The following is a 24,560-nucleotide window of genomic DNA, read 5'->3' as shown; positions in this document are numbered from 1 at the left end:
GCGCCAGCTTGGCAGGGTGGCAGGGGTGCCCCATGGGTGGGGCCCACAGACCCTCAGAGGAGCAGCCCCACAGGCGGAGGGGCTTGCCCTGGTCTGGGGGCCCCAGCCCCTTCGGGCTTCCGAGGTATCCAGGCGCCTCACTGGGCTCCTTTGCATCTTGGCTGCTCCTCACCATGTTCCTCCCTCTCTCCAGGAACAGTTCTGTTTTTCTGGTGTGGTCTCCTCGGCTCCTGATTGGCTGGTGCTCTGGGTCCCTACCCGCCAAACCCTGGGCTTGTGCTGGGGCCTGGGCCCAGGGCAGGCCCATGTCATGCAGATACTGCATCCCGTGACTTGGCCGCCACCCCTCAGTGACCCGCCTGGCTATGGAAGTGAGGTGGCAGCCTGTGGGTGCCTGTCTGCCTGGATTAGTGCAACATCAACTTCCCAAGATGTGTCTCATCGTCCTTGCCCTGGCCTGAGTCAGAAATAGCACTGCATGCCACATCTCTGGCCAAGGAGCCGGGTGGCCCAGGGGAGGGATCTAGGCTGTGGCCCATCACTTGGTGGACATCCATGTGCCCATCTGCGCCCTTCTATGTTTTTTTGAAGCTCTTGGGATCCCAGCTCGCCCAGAAGCCACATCTGCCCCCAGTTCCCTTCCTGTGCCCTGGGGCCTGCCTTACCATTACAGGTGGGCCCTGCATCCTGGGAGGGACCCTCTGAGCTCTGCAGCCTCCTGCCATGGGAGGAGGAGGGCATGGGTGCAAGGCTGAGGCTGGCCCAGAGTCCCCTCCCGCCCCAGCTCTCTAAGACCCTCTGCACCTCCCCAGCAGGACTCCGCTTTGCCTGTAGGCTGGGTTGTGCATGCAGGGGCTTTGTGGCAGCCTCTGGACCCCATATCGAGGCTACAGCTCCTCCGTGTCTGCTTTGAGGGTGGCGAGGAACCTGTGGCAGAGCTAGGTTGAGCACCCGTCTCCTGAGCCTCCCCCCACACAGTGCCACCTGCTGTGCGTGCTGTGCAGCCCACTCTAGCTGGCGCAGTGAGCTTGTGCAACACCAGAGCCTGGCAGCCGGCCGGGTGTCCAGTGGTGGCTGCATCCTCCACCCTTGGGCACGGCGCCAATCCTTGGCATCAGGCAGTCCGGGGAGCTGGTCGTGCAGCCTTGGGCATGGTGCCAATCCTTGGCATCAGGTGGTCCGGGGGAGCTGGTCATGCAGCATCATGTGGTCCAGGGAGCTTGTCCTGGAGCATGCTTAGAATTGGATTTCTAGTTCTGTGTTCCTTCATACCAGAAAATGAACCCACCTGTTTTCAAACAGGCACTCGGGACTCAAGCCCAGAGACACAGGCAGGGCGGGGCGAGGCCTGGCGTGGACTCAGAGCCGGGTGGGGCTGGGGGCCCCTTGAGCAGAGGGTGGAGGGAGGCCTGTCACCATTGCTGGAGAGGGAGCTCACAGCACGGTGGGTGGCTTTTGGGGGCGTGGGGACCATGAGAGGCGCCGGTGGGGTTATAGGATTTTGGAGGTGTTGCTTTTCTGGCCAGATACCTGTGGCCGGTGGCACCTTTGCTCGAGTTTTGCCCAGGGCCGCTGGGCTCGTTTCACCCACTTGGCCTGGCAGGCTGTGCTAAGCTTGTGCTACTGCTACTGGCCTGGATCCCATGGCTCCAAGGGAGACTGGAGTCGGGCGTGGAGTGGCGAAGGGTGTGTGTGAGCAAGCGTAGGGTCCGGCCGTTGCAGGCCAGCGCCAAGCCACCCGCAGCCCCTGCCTTGGCTTCCTCCCAGAGCTTGTTGGTGCCCAAGGTCCAGAGGGGCCCGAGGTGGCAGGGCCTGGGTGTGTGCACATCTGGCCGGGCCGTGACAGCGCCTAGGCTCGGCCCCAACACCACTTTGAGATTGGAGTGGGTGTTGGAAGCAGGGAGAGGCCAGGCGGCAGGAGCAGGCATCTCTGAGCCTGCAAGAGTGAGAGTGCAGAGAGGCTGGGTCCCCAGCCCTGAGGTGGGCTGCTGCTTGCTCCTGCTCCTGCTGGCTCTGGAGCATGCAGCTGTGGCTCCCCTCGCACAGCCTGTGGCCCTGCCCGGGGCTGCTCCTGATCTGGGAGTGGATTGTGGGCCATGGGCCGTGGGCCCTGGACCTAGCTGTCAGGAGTGTCAGGCCTGGCAGTCACCCCAATATGGGGTGGACCCTAGGGACACAGCCCAGGCGGTCCTGCACATAGGCTCCTCCAGAGGAACCCGGCACCCTTGGCCGGGTGGACACACTGCTGTCCGGGTCCCCAAAGCGTGGCGCCAGCCCCACCTATTCCCCAGAGCCCTCTGTGCAGCAGCAGCAGGCCAGAGCGCACCGCGGGGCCAGACCTGAAGCCGCAGAGGCCTGCTCTTAGATGCTGGGCACGGGACACCCACCACCACCATTGCTGCTCTGACAGCCACTCCTGCCGCCTCCGCCTGCGCCTCCCCGCTGTGTACAACCTGCTACTGTTCAGTGGAACACATCTGCAGGCGTGTTGGACTGGGTGACGAGGCCACCAGGCTGTGGTGCAAGGACACCCGGAGCTCCTGCACCCGGCCCTCGGGCAGGGCTGGCTCTCCCAGTCAGCACAGGGCGATGCCCAGGTGATTGTACCTGCTTAGACGCCACTCCACCCCCAGGCACCTGCGGTGGAGGGAGCCACCTTGGCTTCCTGGGCGTCCCTCTGCACGGGTGATCTGCCCAGCAGAGGGCAGCAGAGCTGTGTCCTTTTCAGGTCAGCCCAGGAGGTGTGGGGCAGTCCCGGGATAGAGATGCAGGCTCTCCCTCCTGCCTTGCACAGTGGAGACTTGGGAAGTCCCGGCTCCTCATCAGACAGTACAGAATGCCTTAGACTCTGGGCTTACACGGTTGTCTTCAGGGATTTTGTTTTTTTAAGAAAACTGGAAAATGGCGGAAAATGAACCTTGCCCCACCCTGCCTATGTCTCTGAGCTTGAGTCCCAGGTGCCTGTCTGGAAACAGAATGGGCTCATTTTCTGCTATTTTCCAGTATCTCAAAAAAAAAATTCCTTTTTTTAAGACCTTTTTCTACAATTGTGAAGTCAAGGATATGACAGAAACCATGCAGAACACACTTGTTACTTATATCTACTCCCAAGTTAAAATAAGAACAAACCGCCGGGAAGTTACGTTGGAGATGGCTCCGTGGAAGTGAGGCTTGGGGTCAGATGGCCTCGGCTCGGCCGCAGCTCCCTGTGTGTCGTCTGCCTTGGCTGCGTGGTGCAGTGGCTGGGAGTGGGGTGCCTTCTTACCTGCACTCCTGTGGAGGGTGTGGCCGTGCTGACCGGTATGTTGGGAGCCCAGTGACTTGTTTCTTAGGCCGGACATCCTCATGAGCCATGTGTTGCTGAGATGCTAGACCAGGGGTCAGAGGCGTGGCCCACGCCAGTCCATCCGGGAGCGTGGCCCTGTTGGTGGCGCTTCTCAGGCCCACGGTCACGTAGTCCCATGGTGCCACGCTGAGGCATTTGACGTGGACCAGACAGAGTGCTGTTTCCTCCCATCTCTGGGAGTCAGGAGCCAGCCAGGGCCTTGGGGGTTCTAGCCTCCTGCGCCTCGTTGCCGGTGTCCTCAGGGTTTCTGCGATCAGCTCCTTCACCTGCGGAAGGAGGGAGTTGGGGACTGCTGTAGAACTGCGATGGGTTTATCCTCGTAGAACTTGGGGCACAGAGACTGGCCCAGGCAAGTGTGGCCGGCACCTGCCTGAGGATCACAGGGACTCCAGCTGGTGCCTGTCCTGGAGCACGTGATGGCGACTGGGCACACGTGTCGTGGGCACAGTGCAGCCGGTTAAGCCTTCGTCGGATTAAAGTTGCCAGTTGGATTTAAAGGCCTTAAAAATGGTTCAAACACACAGCAGCAGCAGAACACACAGGAGAAGATTCCCCTGGGCTCGATCAGTCTCTCTTGTGCCTGTGTCTCGTGGCCTGGCTCCTGTTCACTCAGCTTGAGATGAAACCACGGCCGCTGCCATACTGGGCGCAGAGGAGCTCCCATTGCCTGGTGGCGCTGAAGCTCACAGCCATCCACAGGGCCAGCACCTCATGGCATCGCGCAGGGAGACAGGAGAGAGGCAGGGAGAGTGGGCATGGGTGGCCCTAGCTTGCCGCACAGCCCCGGAAGAAGCAAAGGGACAGGCTGTGGATGTGGCCCCTTGCCCATCCTGTTCAAGTCCCGGCTCTACCATCTGGATCCAGGGGCTGAGTCCTCAACGCACAGGGTGAACAGCCATGTCCTTGCCCACCGTGCCCCACTCACCGTCATGCCTGTGGCTGAGATTTGAAGGTTAGAGATCAACCTTTATCTAGAATTACTTTTGTAGAAAATAACCTTTCATAATTGAAAAAGTAGCGCATACGCACACATTGCAGAATAGGCAAATATGCACCATTGGGAGATAGAAGCCAGGCCCTGCCCCTAGAGCCGCCCGAGCGCGCCGTGTGGGCACCATCTCTCGCTGCCTGAGGGCACTGTGTGGGCACCGTCTCTGGACCACACGTGTTCTTGCCCAGGCCTGCTGCCCGTGCTGATCACTAACTGGGGCGGGACGTCTCAGGAAAGGCCCTTGCCTTAGCTAGCAGCATCTTCAGGAGCCCTTGCTGCTCCGTGTCTAAGCAGGGTTCGCCAGCCGTGTGTGGCCGTTGTGGGCCGGGCCCGTCTGGATCTCACTGACTCACTGAGGTCCCTAGGCCGCCGTCTTGGGCTTGCGCTGCTCGCCACCCGGGAAGCTCGGCCACTGCCTTTTTCTGTTTGCCAGACAGCAATCGGCAGCTTCCCTGGCCGCTCAGGGAGTGACTCCTCTCATCAGAGCTGTCTGCTGTCAGGGCTAATGTTTAAGTTGTTTCTGGAACTTTCACATCAGAGTATGTGACCCAATCACCTTGGACCTGGCCTGGGGGTTCCCAGGAGCCGCCTTCCGTCACTAGAAGGTTGGCCCCAGGGCCCTCCTTCTCCCCTGCAGATCTGGCCCCAGCTGCTTCAGGACCGCCCTCCCAGGACCGCCCTCCCAGGGGGCATGCTGTGCCCAGCAGAGGTCTTTTGTCTTGGTGGACAGTTGGGGTTATGTGGCCCCGCGAGACCTTCCCTCGTTTGGGGTGCTGCTATGTGGGTGTCCGTGTCATGTGCTCTGGGCGCCCTCCTGCCTAGGAGACGGCGGGGTGGTGTCTGAGCATGTGGGTTGCTATTTCTAAACCTGGCACTTGGAGCTTGGTGGCTGGAGCTATTTAAGGCTCTTGACATGTTCTGTTGGTGGGGCCTGGCTGGTAGCATCCTGCTGAGGCATCCTGCACGTCACTGTCCTCCTCGACAGCTGGGGTGGGAGGGCAGCTGAGTGTTTTCAAATGGAAACAGGAGTGAGCAGGGACGGGCTGGGGCCCTGGATGCCACTGTATTCTGGGCATGGCACTCATTCTGTCTTGCAGGCACTGTCCTGAGGCTAGGAGGTCCCCAGGGCCCTGCCTCTGGCAGCCTCCCCCTTGGTACCCCACCTGGTGTGTTTTCCAAACCCCACCTGGGAAGGCCCAAGCCGAGCCTGTGCAGCAGGCTCTCTTGGTTCACTCCTCAGACCCTACTCCTAATGGGAGGTGGCAGTGAATGCCCTCCTGGCTACAGGGCTCTCCCTTCCCCTTTGGGCGTGTGGCCGGCCTGTCACGGTCAGGGGCCCTGTGCAGCTGTGGGTAGGACCCGTGGGCAGCCGAGGCCTGAGCACTGTGATTTTCTGATGTGCTTGTCCGAGGAGTAGGCAGGTCGTGGAGGCTCTTGTGAGATTCCCTGGGGAGCCCCCCAAACCAACTGAACCCACCAAGTGCTGCGCGTGGCTGTACCTCTTGGGGCAGGACACCTCTAGGTGAACAGCCACTCCTTCGGGCCCCATCCCCGGCGGTGGGGCCCTGTGTCCAGGCATCGGGAGCCTGTCCTGTGTTGACTTAGGACTGAAGCAGTCCTCGGGGGCTCCCTCCTTTCCAGGTAGGACGGGTAGTTTGGGCAGATGCCGAGGACACAGGCCAGGTGTGTGGGCAGGAGGCCAAGAGAGCCCTCTGGCCCCGCAGCCTGGGTTCCTCGGTGCAGTCGCGTGACCTTGGCACTCTGCGTTTCAGTGTCCCTGGGTAGCGCCACCCCTCAGGGAACTCTTGGCCGTGACTGCTCTTCCCTGCGGCGCTGTTGGTACTTTCCTCGCTGCAAACCTCAGCCGCACCCCAAGGCCTTGCTGAAGCCCTCAGTCCCAGTAGCTGTGGATCCTTTGGCATTTTCTGCATCACCACCGTGCCATGTATGGGGATGGTGGTGGTTCTGTCTCTGGCTTTTCCGTTCTTAGGCCTTTGACATGTTTCTCTTGCCTGGTTACCCTGGCTGGGAGCTCACAAGACAGCAAGAAGCCGCACTGCCCAGAGTACCGCATCCACCGCTGGCTGCGCTGCCCGTGGGGGTTCTGGAGGGTCCTTGTGGGGTGAGCTGACATTGGGGGTGGTATGGAGTGTGCAGGGAGCCTGCTGCCGTGTCTGTGAGAGAATCCTGTGGGGTTTGGAGCCCACGTTTCTTATTTGTATTAGCTCTGTGACACTTGCAAGACCAGATCCCGTGGACTCCACATCTTCTGGTCGGTCGGGTTGCTGACAGGATCAGAGGGGCCGAGCGTTCTGCGGGCGCCGTGCACAGGCTGTCTCCGGTGCTCCTGGGGACCCTTCTCTCAGAGGCCCTGTCTCCCAGGCCACCTTCTCTCGGGGGTGGAGTGTGGCTGGCTGGGTGGATGGTGGTGGTGTGGCTGGAGGGTGGGGACTGCCCGACATGGTACTTGGGGAACTCTGGCCATTGACAGATTTATCTGTGATTTTGAATGCCCACCCTCAGGTCCTGGGAGAAGGGAGTTGAGGTGAGCCATTTCCCTTTCCTCAGAACAGCAGAGGTGGGCATAGGGACCGGCGGTGGAAACATCCTCCAGCCCTGCAGCCTGGGTTCCTCAGTGCAGCAGCATGACCTTGGCGCTGTGCGTTTCAGTGTCCATGGGTAGCGCCACCCCCCAGGCGCTCTTGGCTGTGACTGCTCTTCCCTGCTGTGCTGCCGGTACTTTCCTTGCTGCAAACCTCGTCCGGGGGTGTCTGCTGATGCGGACCCTGGATGGCAGTGCCTGGTTTGTTCCAGTTTTGTTCCAGGATGCTGTCTTTGACCAAGACAATTTGTCACCAATATTTAAAAAGGTCTTTGAGTATTTCTTTAAAATGGACATCTGATGACAAACATGTAGTATAAAGAAGGAAGAGGCTGGGGACGGTGGCTCACACCTGTAATCCCAGCACTTTGGGAGGCAGAGACAGGTGGATCACTTGAGGTCAGGGGTTCGAGACCAGCCTGGCCAACATCATGAAAAACCCCATCTCTAGTAAAAATACAGAAATTATCTGGGTGTGGTGGTGCGTGCCTGTAATTCCAGCTGCTCCGGAGGCTGAGGCAGGAGAATGGCTTGAACCTGGGAGGCGGAGATTTGCAAGATTGTGCCACTGCCCTCCAGCCTGGTCGACAGTGAGACTTCGTCTCAAAAAAAAAGAAGGAAGAAAGCTTGGAAAACAGAGAGGCAGGGGAACCTGGCCCTCCCACTGCCCTACTCCTGGTCCCCTGTGCTCCTGCCGCTTCTCCCCTTGGATGCTCACCCACCAGTGCTCCCAGGGAAAGCTGTGCTTTCTCCAGCGTATTCCAGCAGCACCGCCTCTTCGTGAAGTTGTGCAAAGTGGCAAATGATAGATATTGTGAAAAACTCAATGCACACTACCCTTGAGTGACAGCCTCCCCGCTGCAGACGTCTTGGTCTATCTGCTCCTCTCCTTTTTTTTTTTTTTTTTTTCTTTTCAGAGGCAGGGGTCAGTGTCTTGCTCTGGGTGCAATCTGGGCTCACTACAGCTTGGACCTCCTGGGCTCAGGCAGTCCTCCCCACCACTTCAGCCTCCTGAGCCGCTGGGACCACAGGCACACGCTGCTGCTCCCAGCCCCCTATGTTTTTACAAGTGGGGATGTGTCTGCCCCTGCTGCTTCCCTGGGCTGTGTTCTGGGGCAGCCTCACGTCACGGCTGCTGAGGTTTTGTTGTCCGGTGCACCCAGCTCTATAGGGAGTGTGGACCATCCTTGTGAATGTAAAGACATTTGTAGACCAGACCGCAGTGGTGAAGTTGCTGATCCAGCTTGATGAACATCTGACACTTCACAGGCGTTGCCAGGCTGCCTACTGCAGACACCGCCGGGAGCAGCACCCAAGTCGGCCTCCACCTGCAGCCGGTACCTGTGGAGGATACGGACGAGGTGTCTGCCGATGCCTGCCTCGTAGAATGTGCGGCTCTTCGTCAGCAAGGCTCCATTCAGCCTTCATTGCTGTGAGCTGTCTGTATGTGCCTTTTCCTGTTTTTCTTTTCGGCTGTTGATTGGTTTGAGAAAGCTATGTAGGAAGGAAGCAATCTCTTTTGTTGACTGCAGATGTCTCCCCCTCGTTGGTAGTTCTTTTGAATTTGTTCATGTTATTTTTTTCTCTGCAGAGATTTAAAGTTTCTCTGTAGCAAATTCTGTGTTTTGTGTGTGTTTTGTGGCCCCTTTGTGTTCTCTGCAGTGCTTTTGTAGTGCCTTTTTAATGTATTTAGTCCATCAGGACTTTATTTTTGTGTATAGAGTGAGACGGATGATTCCCACTTCATTTTTCCCCAAACGGCCTGTCTCGCAATGCATTTCAGCTTGCATTCACCCAGAAGGCGTGGTGAGGAGAACCTCAGCATCATGAGATGCTGCTGGCATGTGCTGCTTCATCTGGTGACCTGGGTGGTGGTGGCAGCATCTGAGCGGCTCTGTAGGCCACAGCGTCTCCCGGCACCTGAGCGCAAGATGAAGCAGCACGTGCCAGCAGAGTCGCGTCTTGTGTTCTGTGCCTGAGCCTCATGCAGATCTTTGTGGGGTGAGAATCATGGCTTGTTGATGGCGTGCACGGAAAAGCCAGTCTCGTGCTGATTTTCCTTAGGGTCCGTCAGAACACGTGCCCCGTGAACCGCGTCACCCTACAGCCCAACTCTGGTGAGCCTGGTTCTGTGTCTGCTGACCTGGTGAGGGCCGGGAACCAGGTGAGCTGCCTGCAGCGCACAGGCTTGCTGTGTGGCTGCCACATGTGGTGTCCTCCACTGTGCCTGGTTTACTGAATCTGTTCCCGGGACCCCTTTGTTAGATCAGAGAGCCCAGGCAGCACCTGGGCTCTCTGATCAAGTTCAATCATTTTAGTCTTGAACTTGAGGTCTGAAGTCTTGAACTTCAGACCTCAAATGATTCACCTGCCTTGGTCTCCCAAAGTGCTGGGATTACAGGTGTGAGCCACTGCACCTGGCCTGGAAAAATTATTTTTAAATTAATTAAATGTATTCTTGTTCAATTTGGAATTTTAGTAATCAAAAAACTCCATGGATAGTCTCAATACAAAATAATTCAGATTTCAGACTCAGGCCAAAACAATAGTATTACACCAACGAAAATACCAGTATTTCCTTTTTTTTTTTTTTTTTGAGACGGAGTCTTGCTCTGTCGCCCGGGCTGGAGTGCAGTGGCCGGATCTCAGCTCACTGCAAGCTCCGCCTCCCGGGTTTACGCCATTCTCCTGCCTCAGCCTCCCGTGTAGCTGGGACTACAGGTGCCCGCCACCTTGCCCAGCTAGTTTTTTGCATTTTTTAGTAGAGACGGGGTTTCACCGTGTTAGCCAGGATGGTCTCGATCTCCTGACCTCGTGATCCACCCGTCTCGGCCTCCCAAAGTGCAGTATTTCCATTTTTAAAGCGAGCACGGCAGGCTGTGTGCAGTGGCTCATGCCTGTAATCCCAGGACTTTGGGAGGCAGTGGTAGATGGATCACTTAAGGCCAGGAGTTTGAGACCAGCCAGCCACCATGGTGAAACCCCGTGTCTACTAAGAATACAAAAATTAGATGGGCACGTTGGCATGTGCTTGTAAACCTAGCTACTCAGGAGGCTGAAACTTGAGAATCACTTGAATCCGGGAGGCGGAGGGTGCAGTGAGGTGTGAGCTGCGATGGCACCACTACACTCCAGCCTCAGAGACATAGTGAGACTCTGCCTCAAAAAACAAAAGCGTAGTGCCCAAGGATACTGGAAAACCAGGATGCTGAAGACCAAGGTAGAAGGAGTAGGGTGGAGCATAAACAGAATACATTCTCAATGAATGCTTCTTGAATAACTCCATGATAATTTAGACAATTACCACATCTGCCCTAAAACAGACCTAAAGCTAATGAGTGAGTTTCCTTACTCTATCGGTGCACTAATTGATGTCTTTTTCCTGAGAGCTACTGTGTGGCCAAATGGGCATTCCTGAGTGAAGACTAGCTATGGGCAGCATTCTGCTAGGGTTTTGTTCTTTCTTTCCTTTTTTTTTTTTTTTTTTCTGTTTTTTGTTTGTTTGTTTTGAGACGGAGTCTCGCTCTGTCACCCAGGCTGGAGTGCAGTGGTGCGATCTCGGCTCACTGCAAGCTCCGCCTCCCAGGTTCACGCCATTCTCCTGCCTCAGCATCCCGAGTAGCTGGGACTACAGGCGCCCACCACCATGTCTGGCTACTTTTTTGTATTTTTAGTAGAGACGGGGTTTCACCGTGTTAGCCAGGATGGTCTTGCTCTTCTCACCTCGCGATCTGCCCACCTCGGCCTCCCAAAGTGTTGGGATTACAGGCGTGAGCCACCATGCCCGACCGGGTTTTGTTCTTTCTTAATTTTTTTTTTTTTTTCCCAGAGATGGGTCTAACTATGTTGCCCACACTGGAATGCAGTGGTATAAACATAGTGCACTATAGCCTTGAACTCCTGGGCTCAAATAATCTTCCTGCCTCAGCCTCCTGGATAGCTGGGGCTACAGGTGTGTATCATCATGCCCAGCTAATTTTTTAAAATTTTATTTTAACTTTTTCTGCAGAAACAAGCTCCTACCATGTTGCCTGGACTGTTCTTCAATTCCTGACCTCAAGTGATCCTCCCACTTTTTCCTCCCAGTGTTGGGATTACAGGCATAAGCCACTGTTCGAAGCCTTTTATCACATCTTGAAGTCAGTAAGAAATGGATCATCTCATCTGGCTGGGTGCAGTGGCTCATGCCTGTAATCCCAGCACTTTGGGAGGATGAGGCGGGCAGATCATGAGGTCAGGAGATCGAGATCATCCTGGCTAACAAGGTGAAACCCCGTCTCTACTAAAAACATAAAAAATTAGCCAGGCGTGGTGGCGGGCGCCTGTTGTCCCAGCTACTCGTGAGGCTGAGGCAGGAGAATAGCGTGAACCCGGGAGGCAGAGCTAGCAGTGAGCCGAGAGCACGCCACTGCACTACAGCCTGGGCAACAGAGCGAGGAGACTCTGTCTCAAAAAAAATAAAAAAAAGAAGTGGATTATCTCATAGACCAGAGCTTTCAGAACAAGTCAGTATTTTGGCTATTCTTGGCCCTTTGCATTTTCTTTCTCTTTTTTTCTTTGAGACGGAGTTTTGCTCTTGTTACCTAGGCTGGAGTGCAATAGTAGCTGGGATTCCAGGCGTGTGCCACTATGCTCGGGTAATTTTTTTATGTTTTTATAGTAGAGATGGGGTTTTGCCATGTTGGCCAGGCTGATCTCGAACTCTTGACCTCAGGTGATTCACCTGCCTCCGCTTCCCAAAGTTCTGGGATGACAGGTGTGAGCCACCATGCCCAGCCTGCATTTTCATATAAATTGAGAATTAGCCAGGCGTGGTGGTACACATCTGTAATCCTAGCACTTTGAGAGGCTGAGGAGGGAAGATCACATGAGCCCAGGAGTTTGAGGCCACAGTGAACTATAATTGCACCACTGTACTCCAGCTTAGACAACAGAGCGAGACCCTTTTTAAAAGAAAATTATAATCAACTTGTCAATAGTTTTTAAGAAATATGTTGAGATTCATTCTGATGGTGATGGTTTGCTAAAAAAAAAAAAAAAAAAGCAGGCAAGCAGGCTGGCACGGTGGCTCATGTTTGTAATCCCAGCACTTTGGGAGGCCGTGGCAGGTGGATCACAAGGTCAGGAGATCATTCTGGCTAAAACCGTGAAACCCCGTCTCTACTAAAATACCAAAAAAAAAAAAAAATTAGCTGGGCGTGGTGGCAGGCACCTGTAGTACCAGCTACTCGGGAGGCTGAGGCAGGAGAATGGTGTGAACCCAGGAGGCAGAGATTGCAGTGAGCTGAGATTGTGCCACTGCACTCCAGCCTGGGCAGCAGAGAGTGACTCCGTTTCAAAAAATAAAAAAGAAAACAAAATGTTTAGATTTTGATAAGGATTACATGTAATGTACAAATCACTTTGGGGAGAACTGATCTTTATAACATCGAGTGTTCCAATCCATGAACATGGTATATTTCTCCAGACTCACACAAATATTAATGAATGCAAAAGAAAACATCAGATGGATAGGGTTGTTGATTCAGAGAACACCCATGGCAATGTCGGTCTGGCATTACTTGCCTTCTGAGGGCTGTTTCTGCTTCTACTTCTCGTTTTTCTAGGTTGCCAGCGTATCACGTGAACTTGTCGTATGTCCAGTGCTGATCGATTCAGGGGAAGGCACCTGTCCCAGGCCAGTCCAATAAATGTCCTTACACAGATATTTGGAACGGAGACTGAAAGACAGTTGAACCAGCCTCTCTGATTGCAAAATATAAAATTTAGGAGCTCCCTGTAACCGTGCTTCAGATTATGTGAACTAGAGGATCGGGGGAATTGCTGAGAAAAAAGGACAAATCTCAGAGAAACAGAGATAAGAGAAGACAGTGGTGTTTGAGTCTCTGACTCCAGTTCTTAAGGCCAGTGAATTCTGACAGAACGATCTTGCTTATGAATTTCAAGAGACAGTCCATAAACCTGTCTTTAGGCTTAAGCTAGTTTGAGTTGGGTTTCTGTCACATGCAACAAGAGTCCTGACTACTGCAGTTGAGTGAAATTAAAAGGTATAGCCTCAATAGGTGAGCTAGCTCTGGTTTAAAAGACTTCCAGTTTGAATTACACTCCATTCCCTCTGGTGCCCCTAGAAAGAGCCCTCTCTAACACAGGCCAGCAGCTGGCAGTCATGCTTTTGTTTTTTTTCTCTGCAGGAATTTTACTGCCTTGATTTGAGACAGATTATCAGAGATGGGCACCGTTATCCTCTCTTTCATGCAGGATTTATCACATGTAAGTATTTGTCTTATGTTTGGATGCTACGTTTTGGTTAGAATTTAATGATCATCTCTCTCATCAAGATTACCCATATGATCACTCTAAGGCTGTTGCAAGCCTAACTGACAAGTACTCCATATGTGAAGATGTCAAGTGCAACCCAAAATAAGATGTAAGCACCAAATGGGACTGAGAGAGAAATGCTAGAAATCGTCACCCTTCCTGCCTTTCTTGATAATGACCATGCATCCTGTGAGGGAAAAAGTGTTATAGTGATAGAAAGGTAAGGTTCTGAAATTTGAAGAGATTGGAGGCCAGGTGTGGTGGTTCATGCCTGTAATCTCAGCATTTTGGGAGGCCAAGGTGGATGGATTGCTTGGACCCAGGAGTTCCAGATGAGCTGGGCAACATTGTGAGACCCCATCTCTAAAAATAAAAATAAAAAAAATTAACTGGGTGTAGTGGCTCACGCCTATAATCCCAGCTACTCAGGAGGCTGAGATGGGAGGATCGCTTGAGGAGGTCAAGGCTGCAGTGAGCTGTGATCATGCCACTGCACTCCAGCCTGGGTGACAGAGTGAGACCCTGTCTCAAAAAAAAAAAAAAAGATTGGAGGAAAGAATTTTTGAGGATACTGTGGTGCAGGGAAAGGGCGTGCCGTGTATATGCAGATAGTCCTTAGCTTTACAAACTTAACTCGTGAACAGGCTACCTTTCATACATTTTATATACTGTATACTGACAGATCCAACACACTTTTCAAAGGTCACATTTGAACCTTTTTTTTTTTTTTAAGATGGAGTCTTGCTCTGTCACCCAGGCTGGAGTGCAGTGGCACGATCTTGGCTCACTGAAACCTCCACCTCCTGGGTTCAAGCAGTTCTCCTGCCTCAGCCTCCGGAGTAGCTGGGACTATAGGCACGTGCCACCAGGCCTATTTTTTTGGGTTTTTTTTTGTTTTGTTTTTTTGAGAGGGAGTCTGGCTCTGTCGCCCAGGCTGGAGTGCAGTGACCGGATCTCAGCTCACTGCAAGCTCCGCCTCCCGGGTTTACGCCATTCTCCTGCCTCAGCCTCCCGAGTAGCTGGGACTACAGGCACCCCACCACCTCGCCCGGCTAGTTTTTTGTATTTTTTAGTAGAGATGGGGTTTCACTGTATTAGCCAGGATGGTCTCGATCTCCTGACCTCATATCCGCCCATCTCAGCCTCCCAAAGTGCTGGGATTACAGGCTTGAGCCACCGTGCCAAGCCTTGCATTTTTAATAGAGGCGGGGTTTCACTGTGTTAGCCAGGATGGTCTCGATCTCCTGGCCTTGTGATCTCCCCACCTTGGTCTCCCACCGTGCTGGGATTACAGGCTGAGCCTCCGTGCCCGGCTGTACTACTTTGAATAGGTCCTAATAGGTTTTGATTGTTAATTATTTGTAAATTAATTTCAAAAAGCTTCCACAACATGGATGAACCTTGAAGACATTATACTTAGTGAAATAAGCCAGACACAAAAGGGACAAATGTCATTTGAATCCACTTTTAGGAGGTACCTAGAATTGGCAAATTCACATAGACAAAAAGTAGATTTGAGTTAACGAGGCGAGGGGGAAGGAAGAATGGGGGACTGTAGTTAATGGGTTTAGAGTTTCCGTTTGGGAAGATGGAAGAGTTCTGGAGATGGATGGTGGTGAAGGTTGACCAACAGTGTGAAAATACTTAGTGCCACGGAGCTGTACGTTTAAAAATAGTGAAAGTGGAAATATTGATGCTATGTGTGTTTGACCACAATTATAAAAATGGAGCTGGGCAAGGTGGCTCACACCTGCAATCCCAGCACTTTGGGAGGCCAAGGCGGGCAGATCATCTGAGGTCAGAAGTTCGAGACCAGCCTGACCAACATGGTGAAACCCCGTCTCTACTAAAAATACAAAAAATTAGCAGGAAGTGGTGGCGCATGCCTGTAATCCCAGCTACTCGGGAGGCTGAGGCAGGAGAATTGCTTGAATCTGGGAGGCAGAGGTTACAGTGAGCCAAGATTGTGCCATTGCACTGCAGCCTGGGCAACAAACAAGTACGAAAAAAGTTTCACAACAAACAAGTGCGAAAAAAAGATGAAAAAAAAAAAAGGAAATGGAGCTCTATGTAGCAGGAGAGAGAGGGAGAGATCAATTTTTTTTTTTTTTTTTTTTGGTGAGATGGAGTCTTGCTCTGTTGCCAGGCTGGGGTACAGTGGCGCGATCTTGGCTCACTGCAACCTCCACCACCGGGTTCAAGCCATTCTCCTGCCTCACCCTCCTGAGTAGCTGGGACTACAGCTGCGTGCCACCATGCCCAGCTACTTTTTGTACTTTTAGTAGAGACAGGGTTTCACCATGTTGGCCAGGATGGTGTCGATCTCTTGACCTCATGATCCACCTGCCTCAGCCTCGAAAAGTGCTGGGATTACAGGCGTGAGCCACCGCGCCTGGCCAGTATTACACTTCTTTTTTTTTTTTTTTGAGATGGAGGTCCACTCTTGTTGCCCGGGCTGGAGTGCCATGGCACGATCTCAGCTCAGTGCAGCCTCCGCCTCTGAGGTTCAAGCAATTCTGCCTCAGCCTCCCGAGTAGCTGGAACTACAGGCGTACACCCATGCCTGGCTAACTTTTTTTTTTTTTTTTTTTTAGATGGAGTTTCATTCTTCTTGTCCAGGCTGGAGTGCAATGGCACGATCTCGGCTCACCACAACCTCTGCCACCCGGGTTCAAGCAGTTCTCCTGCCTCAGCCTCCCAAGTAGCTGCGATTACAGGCATGTGCCACCATGCCCAGCTAATTTTGATTTTTATAGAGAAGAGGTTTCTCCATGTTGGCTAGGCTGGTCTTGAACTCCCAACCTCAGGTGATCCACCCTCCTTGGCCTCCCAGAGTGCTGGGATTACAGGCGTGAGCCACAGCACCCGGCCTTTTTTGTTTTGTATTTTAGTAGAGATGGGGTTTCACCGTGTTACTGAAGCTGGTCTTGAACTCCTGAGCTCAGGCAATCCGCCCACGTTGGCCTCCCAAATTGTTAGGATTACAGGGGTGAGCCACCGAGCCCAGCCCAATATTGCACCTCTTAAATTCACTTCTCTATTCCTTTTCTTAAATGTTATATTCTCATAATTTTAAGACTGAAGATTTTTTCGAGGGCCAGGCATGGTGGCTCATGCCTGTAATTCCAGTACTTTGGGAGGCCCAGGTGGGTAGATCACTTGAGGTCAGGAGTTCAAGACCAGCCTGGCCAACATGGTGAAACCCCCTCTCTGTAAAAAATAGAAAAGTTCGCTGGGTGTGGTGGTGCATGCCTGCAGTCCCAGCTACTTGAGAGACTGAAGCATGAGAATTGCTTGAACCCGGAAACTCAGGAGGCAGAGGTTGTAGTGAACCGAGATCGTACCACTGCACTCCAGGCTGGGCAACAGAGTGACACTCAGCCAGAAAAAAAAAAAAAAAATGCTGAGGCAGCAGCTCACGCCTGTAATCCCAGCACTTTGGGAGGCTAAGGCGGGGAGATCATGAGGTCAGGAGTTTAAGACCAGCCTGACCATATGATGAAGCCCCATCTCTACTAAAAATACAAAAATTAGGCGTGGTGGCACGCACCTGTAGTCCCAGTTACTTGGAAGCTGAAGCAGGAGAATCACAAACTCAGGAGGTGGAGGTTGCAACGGGCCAAGATGCCACCACTGCACTCCAGCTTGGGTGACTGAGCGAGACTCCATCTCAAAAAAAAAAAAAAAGAAAGTTGTTTTTGAAAATAAGCAATAAAGGCCAGGAGCAGTGGCTTACACCTGTAATCCCAGCACTTTGGGAGGCTGAGGTGGGTTGATCACAAGGTCAGGAGTTAGAGACCGTAATGGCCAACATGGTGAAACCCTGACTCTACTAAAAATACAAAAATGAGCTGGGTGTGGTGGTGCGCACCTATAGTCCTAGCTACTTGGGGGCTGAGGCAGGACTGTCTCTTGAACACAGGAGGCGGAGGTTGCAGTGAGCCGAGATCGCATCACTGCACTCCAGCCTGGTGACAGGGCAAGACTCCGTCTCAAAAAGAAAAGAAAAGAATAAAATCTCGGCCGGGCGCGGTGGCTCAAGCCTGTAATCCCAGCACTTTGGGAGGCCGAGACGGGCGGATCACGAGGTCAGGAGATCGAGACCATCCTGGCTAACACGGTGAAACCCCGTCTCTACTAAAAATACAAAAAAACTAGCCGGGCGAGGTGGCGGGCGCCTGTAGTCCCAGCTACTCGGGAGGCTGAGGCAGGAGAATGGCGTAAACCCGGGAGGCGGAGCTTGCAGTGAGCTGAGATCTGGCCACTGCACTCCAGCCTGGGCGACAGAGTGAGACTCCGCCTCAAAAAAAAAAAAAAAAAGTAAAATCTCACTGGGCATGGTGGCTCATGCCTATAATCCCAGTACTTTGGGAGGCCCAGGAGCTCGAGACCAGCCTGGGCAACATGGTGAGACCCCATTTCTACAAAAAAATGTTAAAAGAAAGTTAGCTGGGCATGGTAGCACATGTCTGTGGTCCCAGCTACTCAGGAGGCTGAGGTGTGAGGATCGGTTGAGCCCAGGAGATCAAGGCTGCAGTGAGCTGTGATGGTGCCACTTCACTCCAGTTTGGGTGTCAGAGCAGGACCCTGTCTCAACAAATAAATAACTAAGCAAATAAATAAAAAAAAATCTTATATTTACATCACAAAACCAATCACCAATTACTAGACCAGCTCCTAAGGTAGAAACACTTTGGTCCGAACCACCCTTGGCAGGGAACTTGCACCCAGTAAGCCCTAGCTCAACACCACATCCTTGTACCAAAGAGAGTTTGAGATTAAAATCCAGAAAAGCAAAGTTCACACTTCTTGTGGTTTTGGAGTCTGAGAAGGTGGTTTTATTGTTTCTTAATTATATTGAGCCTTCTGGTAGCTTTAAAGGGAATGTCACTGGGTGCAGTGGCTCATGCCTCTAATCCCAGCACTTTGGGAGGCCGAGTTGGGTGGATCACCTGAGGTCAGGAGTTCGAGACCAGCCTGGCCAACATGTTGAAACCCCGTCTCTACTAAAAGTACAAAATCAGCCGGGTGTGGTGCCACATGCCTGTAATCCCAGGACTCTGGAGGCTGAGACAGGAGAATTGCCTAGAACCTGGGCGGCGGAGGTTGCAGTGAGCTGAGATCCCGCCAGCCTGGGCGACAGAGCAAGAATCTGTCTCAAAACAACAACAGCAAAAGGAATGTCTAGATGCAGTAGCTAAGTACGCAGAAGCCTTTTCAGTGTGGGAGCTGAGGTGACTGAGTCCAGGGACTCCAGGTTTTTGGCTGAGGGGTTGAGACCACCCATGGTCATTGTGATGAGATGAAGATGGAAAATGAGCTGTGCTGGGGGAAGGTGGTCATCTCCTCTGGACGTGATTAGTTTGAGATTCCTTTTGGGTAGCCCACCGGGCATGGTGAGTAGGCAGTTGAGGAGCTGAGAGGGTTTGGAGCTGGGATAGACTCCAGCCTCACTATGTGGGCAGTAGTGGGGGTCACAGAGTTTGAAGATGGCCAAGAAATGGGTCTGGTGGGGATCTGGGGAGTCAGCAGCCAGGCATGGGCCATGGGGAAACATGCCAGGGGAAGAGGGAAGGGGAGTCTCAGACCCCAAAGGGAAAAGAATCACTGGAAAGAGGGGCCAGCCCCATGTCACATCCAGCAGAGACACCAGGTACAGCAGAAAGACCTTGTTGGCCATGACCTGGTAGAGATGGGGGTGAGAGCCTGGGGGACCACACCATGTCCCCAGCACACAAAACGGTGCCTGGTAGACAGGATGGATCTATGGATGGGTGGACAGGTGGATGGATGGACAATGGATAGATGATAGATGCAAAGACAGATGAATAGATGGAGAGATGCATAGATGGACAGATGGAATGAATGATCAGAAAAGGCTTCATGAACAAAGTGAGACTGAGCTGCATCTCCATGGATAGATATAAAAGGAGAGGACTCTCCTGTTGAGTCAGGAATGACCCAGTGTCCTGGTCCAGGGAGGAAGTCAGCCTGGCTTGACTGGGGACACTTGTGGTGGATTTCAGAGGCCCTTGAAAAGAGGTCAAGTGAGGCTGGGCAGGTCCGAGCCAGCTCAGGACTCCTGAGCCACACCGCACAGCTGCCTGAGGGGATGTGTCACTCAGGGAGTTGCTGGGACCCACTGGGTCAGTGTTGCCATCAGCACCAACAGCTTCAGAGAGTGGGACACAGGCTGGGGTGACTCCAAGGCTGTGGGTGGCACCTGCCTCAGAGAAGGGACAGGCACAGAGACACTACTGGGATACTGGCCACCCCCATGCCCTGTGCCTAGGTCACAGCCTACACACTGCAGCCCTGTGCCCCTCACGCCCAGCAGGTTCCTGCTCCAGCACAGCTCCTGGACTGGCCCCAGGTGCTGGCCCCGGGGTTTCGATCCAAGCATAATTCATGGAAGCATGTGTTTGGCAGCGGGACCCAGCTCACTGTTTTAGGTACGTGGCTCTCACAACCTTTCCCAGCCTGTCCCACTGTCTCCTGTCTCTGGAAAAATCTGTTTTCTTTTTCTGGGGCTTCTTCCCCTCTGCCCTCCAAGCCTTAAGCATCGAACCTTTCTCCATGGGGCCTGGGGGAAGCGAGCTAGTCTCAGGGTAACTGGTGGGAAGGGCTCCCACAGTGGGAGCAGCTGCCTTCAGGTTCCAATGGCGGGACACAGCCTGGTCCTGGGGGCCTGTGTTGGAATTGGGCAGGGTCAGGGCTTCTCCCCTCTCCCAGGGCACAAGTCTGAAGGACAGAGGCCGGTTCTGATGAGGGGCCCTGCAGTAGCCTTAGAGACAGTCACTGGGACCCCAGGGTCTAGGCTGAAAGTGGAAGCCCATCCAGCCTGGGAGGGCTACACGGGGGCCTGGGGCCACAGGGGTTAGCCCAAGGGGAGTCCCAGTGGAGGGCACAGAGAGGGCTCTGGGTTTAGGCTGCAGCTCTGTGGCCTGTGCTGGGTCGTGAGGATATGGGGACAGAGAGAGATGAGTGAGACTGGGTGAGGTCGGAGAGCCCAGCCCTCCCAGGACAGTCACAAGAAAGGAGAGGGTCTCTTAGGGCAGAGATGTATCTGTCCCTGGAGCCCCGTCACCTCTGGGGCCCGGTCTCTCTTCACGGGTCGACCTCCCGCCTTCATTTGAGGAAGGGCACCTTAGAAAGTGACTAGCGGGGAGTAAACAGGGGTACAGAGAACTCCAGGGCCGCCAGGTGAAGTCCAGGAGCATCAGAGGCTGCTGGGGTGGGCATGGGGGCTGCGGTGCCCCAAAGTCAAGGGGAGCAGCCCCAAGAACCCAGCCAATGTGAAGAGTCCTGTGGTCGGGCTGGTGGGGACAGGACGACGGCAGAGCCCCAGGGTGTGTCTGGGTGGAGTCCGTGCTTCACCAGGAGAGCTGAGTGGGCCAGGTTGGGACACAGCCTGCTGTCCCTGGGGACAGGAAGCTCCAGGCCATGCCAGGCTTGGGCCTCCCCACACCCTGCCAGGACGGTTTTGTGGGCTGTAGGGGAGACCCCTAGATTCCAAACTCAGACTCCAGAAACCAGGAAGGAGGGAGCACAGCCTGCCCTGGGGACACACGGGGTAACTGAGGCTGCAGAGGAAAGGACTGGACCAGGACAACTGGGAAAGGTGACTTGGGAAGGCCCCTAGCAAGGTGCAGGGCTGTCTGCTCTCCAGAGGGCTCCAGTGGAAAGGAGGGAATGAAGAGGGAGGGAGAGGCCCTTGGTGGGCCAGACAACCACACCGTGAACCCTCCCAGACTTTAGACAGAGGCGCTCCACACACCCCACTCTCCCTCTGCCGTCTCTCACCCCCTCCTCTGTCCACACAGGTCAGCCCAAGGCCACCCCCTCGGTCACTCTGTTCCTGCCATCCTTTGAGGAGCTCCAAGCCAACAAGGCCACGCTGGTGTGTCTCATGAGTGACTTCTATCCGGGAATCTTAACGGTGACCTGGAAGGCAGATGGTACCCCCATCACCCAGGGCGTGGAGATGACCACACCCTCCAAACAGAGCAAGAAGTACACAGCCAGCAGCTACCTGAGACTGACGCCCGAGCAGTGGAGGTTCCGCAGAAGCTACAGCTGCCAGGTCACGCATGAAGGGAGCACCGTGGAGAAGACAGTGGACCCTGCAGAATGTTCGTAGGTTCCCAACCCTCACCCCAGCCACAGGGTCCTGGAGCTGCAGGCTCCCAGGGGAAGGGTCTCTCTGCATCCCAAGCCAGCCAGCTCTTCTCCCTGTACCCAGTAAACCCTCAATAAATATCCTCTTGGTCAACCAGAAATCCTGCCCCCTCTCTTCATAGCTCTCATATAATTTGATGCTTTTCCTGGGTTCTCAGTGTGGCTTTGAGGGAATCCTGGCACCAGTGGGAAAGCAGCCTGGAGGAGAGGATCACAGGCTCCCAGGCGTGTCCCCTGGGGAAATAGGCCAGGATAGGAGGAGTTGGCTCACTGGACACCGGTCCATCCATTCTCTCCCACCTCCCCTTCCTCCTTACAGCTCAACCCCCAACCCGCTGCCTGTTTTCTGGAGGGAGCTATTTGTGGCTGATACACCCTGTGTCCTAGATACACCCTCTGTCCCTGTCCTGGTCTGGACCCTCTACCCACCCACGGCCTGTCTTTCCTCAGCCTGGAAATCCTACTCTGGGCCTGGAGTCCCTCTTTTTCTGGTCCTGGGCCCTGGATGCCCTCCCTCCTCTCTGCCCAACTCCCCACCCCCAAGGGTTGGACTGTCCAGGACACTCCAACACCACCAAATTCATGAGCTCTTAAATTTTGGGCCCACCTTGATTTTTCACCTGACAGCAAGTTCAGAGGTGTGAGAAAAATAGGAAGAAGCCAGGAAGGAAACACATGAAAGGCTTGCAAGAGGCTCAGGACACTTGCAAAAGATAGGCTCTGAGCTCCCCAGGAACCAGTGCAAGAAGGGTAATTGATGCTCCATTCTTTCTTCTTTTTTTAAATGGAGTCTTGCTCTGTTGCCTAGGCTGGAGTGCAATGGCACGATCTCGGCTCACCATAACCTCCGCCTCCCAGGTTCAACCGGTTCTCCTGCCTCCGCCTCCTGAGTAGCTGGGAATACAGGTACGTGCCACAATGCCAGGCTGATTTTTGTATTTTTCTTACAGACAGGGTTTCACCATGTTGTTCAGGCTGGTGTGCTCCATCATTTCTAAGAGATTAAACAAGTCTTTGCTCGAGGGAGGTTGGTGTTTTCAATGCCGAGGCCAGGCATCTCTTCGTAATTAAAAGTGGGCATGTGTTTTACCCACAGCCTCACTATTGATGGGATTTGGGCTCCGACATATGCACGGGTGACTGCCTGGCAGCCCTAGGACATGGAGATTTTTCTCAGATGCTTGGCACAGAAAGTCACTGGCCATCTTTGGAGGAAGCATCATTTTTGGGAAATACTTCTCCATTGGATCCTGAGCCTTAGGTGGAAAACCAGGTCCTGTGTTGGGAATTTCTCTGGGAGGCTCCCTGGGTCTGGGGCTCCAGCTGCTCTCTGAGAAGGTGTGATGGGAGAGAACATGGCCCAGCCACACCCACCCCTCCTGCATGGTTCCTGCTGAGCAGGGTGTTAGAGGGGTGGGGGCACCAGCAGTGGTCAGGCCTGTGTTTCTGTGAGTGGGGCCAGGGAGGGACTCTCGGGGCATCCTAGGGAGTCTGTCCCATGACTCCTGTTTTACTTTGCTGTGGCTGCTGCTGTCACAAATGACCCCTAATTCAGAGGCTTCAAACATCGCACATTGATTCTCTCCCTGCTCTGGAGTCAGACGTCCAAAATGAATCCTAGAGTGCTAAAATCAGGGTGCCAGCCAGGCCAGGCTCCTTCTGAGGGCTCTCTAGAGAATCCATTTGCAGGATTTTTCCAGCTTCTAGAGGATGCCCTGGGCTCCTGGCCCCCTCCTCCTACTTCAAAGCCAGGGCTCAGCATCTTCAAATCTCTCTCCCACTCCTCTCTCTCTCTTTCTCCCTCCCTCCTGCCTCCTTCTTTCCCTTGTAAAGACCCCACCTTGGACCCACCCAGATAACCCAGGATCATCTTCCACCTCAGGCTCCTTCACATCCTCACATCTGTAAAGTCCCTGTGGCCACACAACACAGCACATGGACAGGTCCTGGGACTGGGACACAACCATCCCTGGGCCCTAATTCAGCTACCCACAGCTCCTTTCCCTCCTTCCCCTCTCCTCCGGGTATGAAAAGGGAATGCAGAGAGGTTGGTCAATGAATACACACTTACAGTTAGATGCAAGGTGTGTGTTCTAATGTTGGATAGCAGAGTAGGGTGGCTATGGTTAGCAATAATGTGTATTTTAAAATAGCTACAAGAGAGAACTTCAAATATATTCAACACATAGAAGTGATAAATACTCAAGGCCATACTCCAGATACATTGACTTGATGATGACATGTTGGATGCACGGAACCAAACAGCACACGCGCCTCATAGAAATGTCCAATATTATGTATCAGTATAATATTTTCTACGAATAAGAAAGGCAAAAAATGAAGTTAAGCATAAACTAGCCATTTGACCTAGCAATTCCAGCCCTAGGAATTTATCTAGAAGAAATGAAAGCATGTGTTCAAAAAGACGTATACGTAAATGTTCTCAGCAACCTCATTCACTACAGGCAACAACTGGAAACAACCCAAGTGCCCGTCAGCTAGAGAATGGATAGACCCACGTGGTCTGTGCATACAGTGGAGTGCCGCTCAGTTATACAAAGAAAAGAAACTATGGATACAGGCCACAGGAGGGATGAATTTCAAAACATTACAGTAAGTGAAAGAAGTAAAACTCCACGAGGGAAGTTGGTGGGTATGGACATATTTTGAACTGGCAGAATTTTACTGTGTTTATTGAGGTATTAGGTATTGAGTCCCTGTTGACCAGCTACTGTGCTAGGTACGGCCATTAGAGAAATGAGAAGCAGACGCCATCTCCATTGTGATGAGACTCACCCAATCAGCCGTTTCTGATGAACACTCAGGTACCCTGACTCTCACTGCTCACATTTGCAGGCTTTACTTAATGCCACTTAAACCTCCCTATTCCCCAAGTCTTCTTTCTTTTCTATTTTGTTTTTTAGACAGAGTCTTGCTCTGTCACCCAGGCTGGAGTGCAGTGGCACCATCTCGGCTCACCGCAACGTCCATCTCCTGGGTTCAAGCAATTCTCCTGCGTCAACCTCCTGAATAGCTGGGATTACAGGTGCTCACCACCACGCCTGGCTTATTTTTGTATTTTTAGTAGAGATGGGGTTTTGCCATGTTGGCCAGGCTGGTCTCGA

General features: G+C 53.4%; 1 protein-coding gene across 1 annotated transcript in view; it reads left to right on the top strand.

Moving 5' to 3' along the window:
• Positions 1 to 24,560, top strand: part of LOC117089916 — a gene marked incomplete at its 3' end in the record, with an annotated part of 46,719 nt that overhangs the window by 3,500 nt on the left and 18,659 nt on the right. The window contains exons 2-7 of the mRNA XM_033221639.1: positions 8,209 to 8,382; positions 9,004 to 9,103; positions 12,546 to 13,209; positions 19,592 to 19,709; positions 21,081 to 21,389; positions 23,901 to 24,048. Of these exons, the coding sequence (XP_033077530.1) occupies positions 13,168 to 13,209; positions 19,592 to 19,709; positions 21,081 to 21,389; positions 23,901 to 24,048 (617 nt within the window). The remainder of the gene's footprint in view (positions 1 to 8,208; positions 8,383 to 9,003; positions 9,104 to 12,545; positions 13,210 to 19,591; positions 19,710 to 21,080; positions 21,390 to 23,900; positions 24,049 to 24,560) is intronic.

The sequence above is a fragment of the Trachypithecus francoisi genome, unplaced genomic scaffold (genome assembly GCF_009764315.1).
Source record: "Trachypithecus francoisi isolate TF-2019V2 unplaced genomic scaffold, Tfra_2.0 Contig00916, whole genome shotgun sequence".
Taxonomy (NCBI): domain Eukaryota; kingdom Metazoa; phylum Chordata; class Mammalia; order Primates; family Cercopithecidae; genus Trachypithecus; species Trachypithecus francoisi.
Note: the sequence above shows the minus strand (reverse complement) of the source record. Positions and strands in the feature narration are given on the sequence as shown.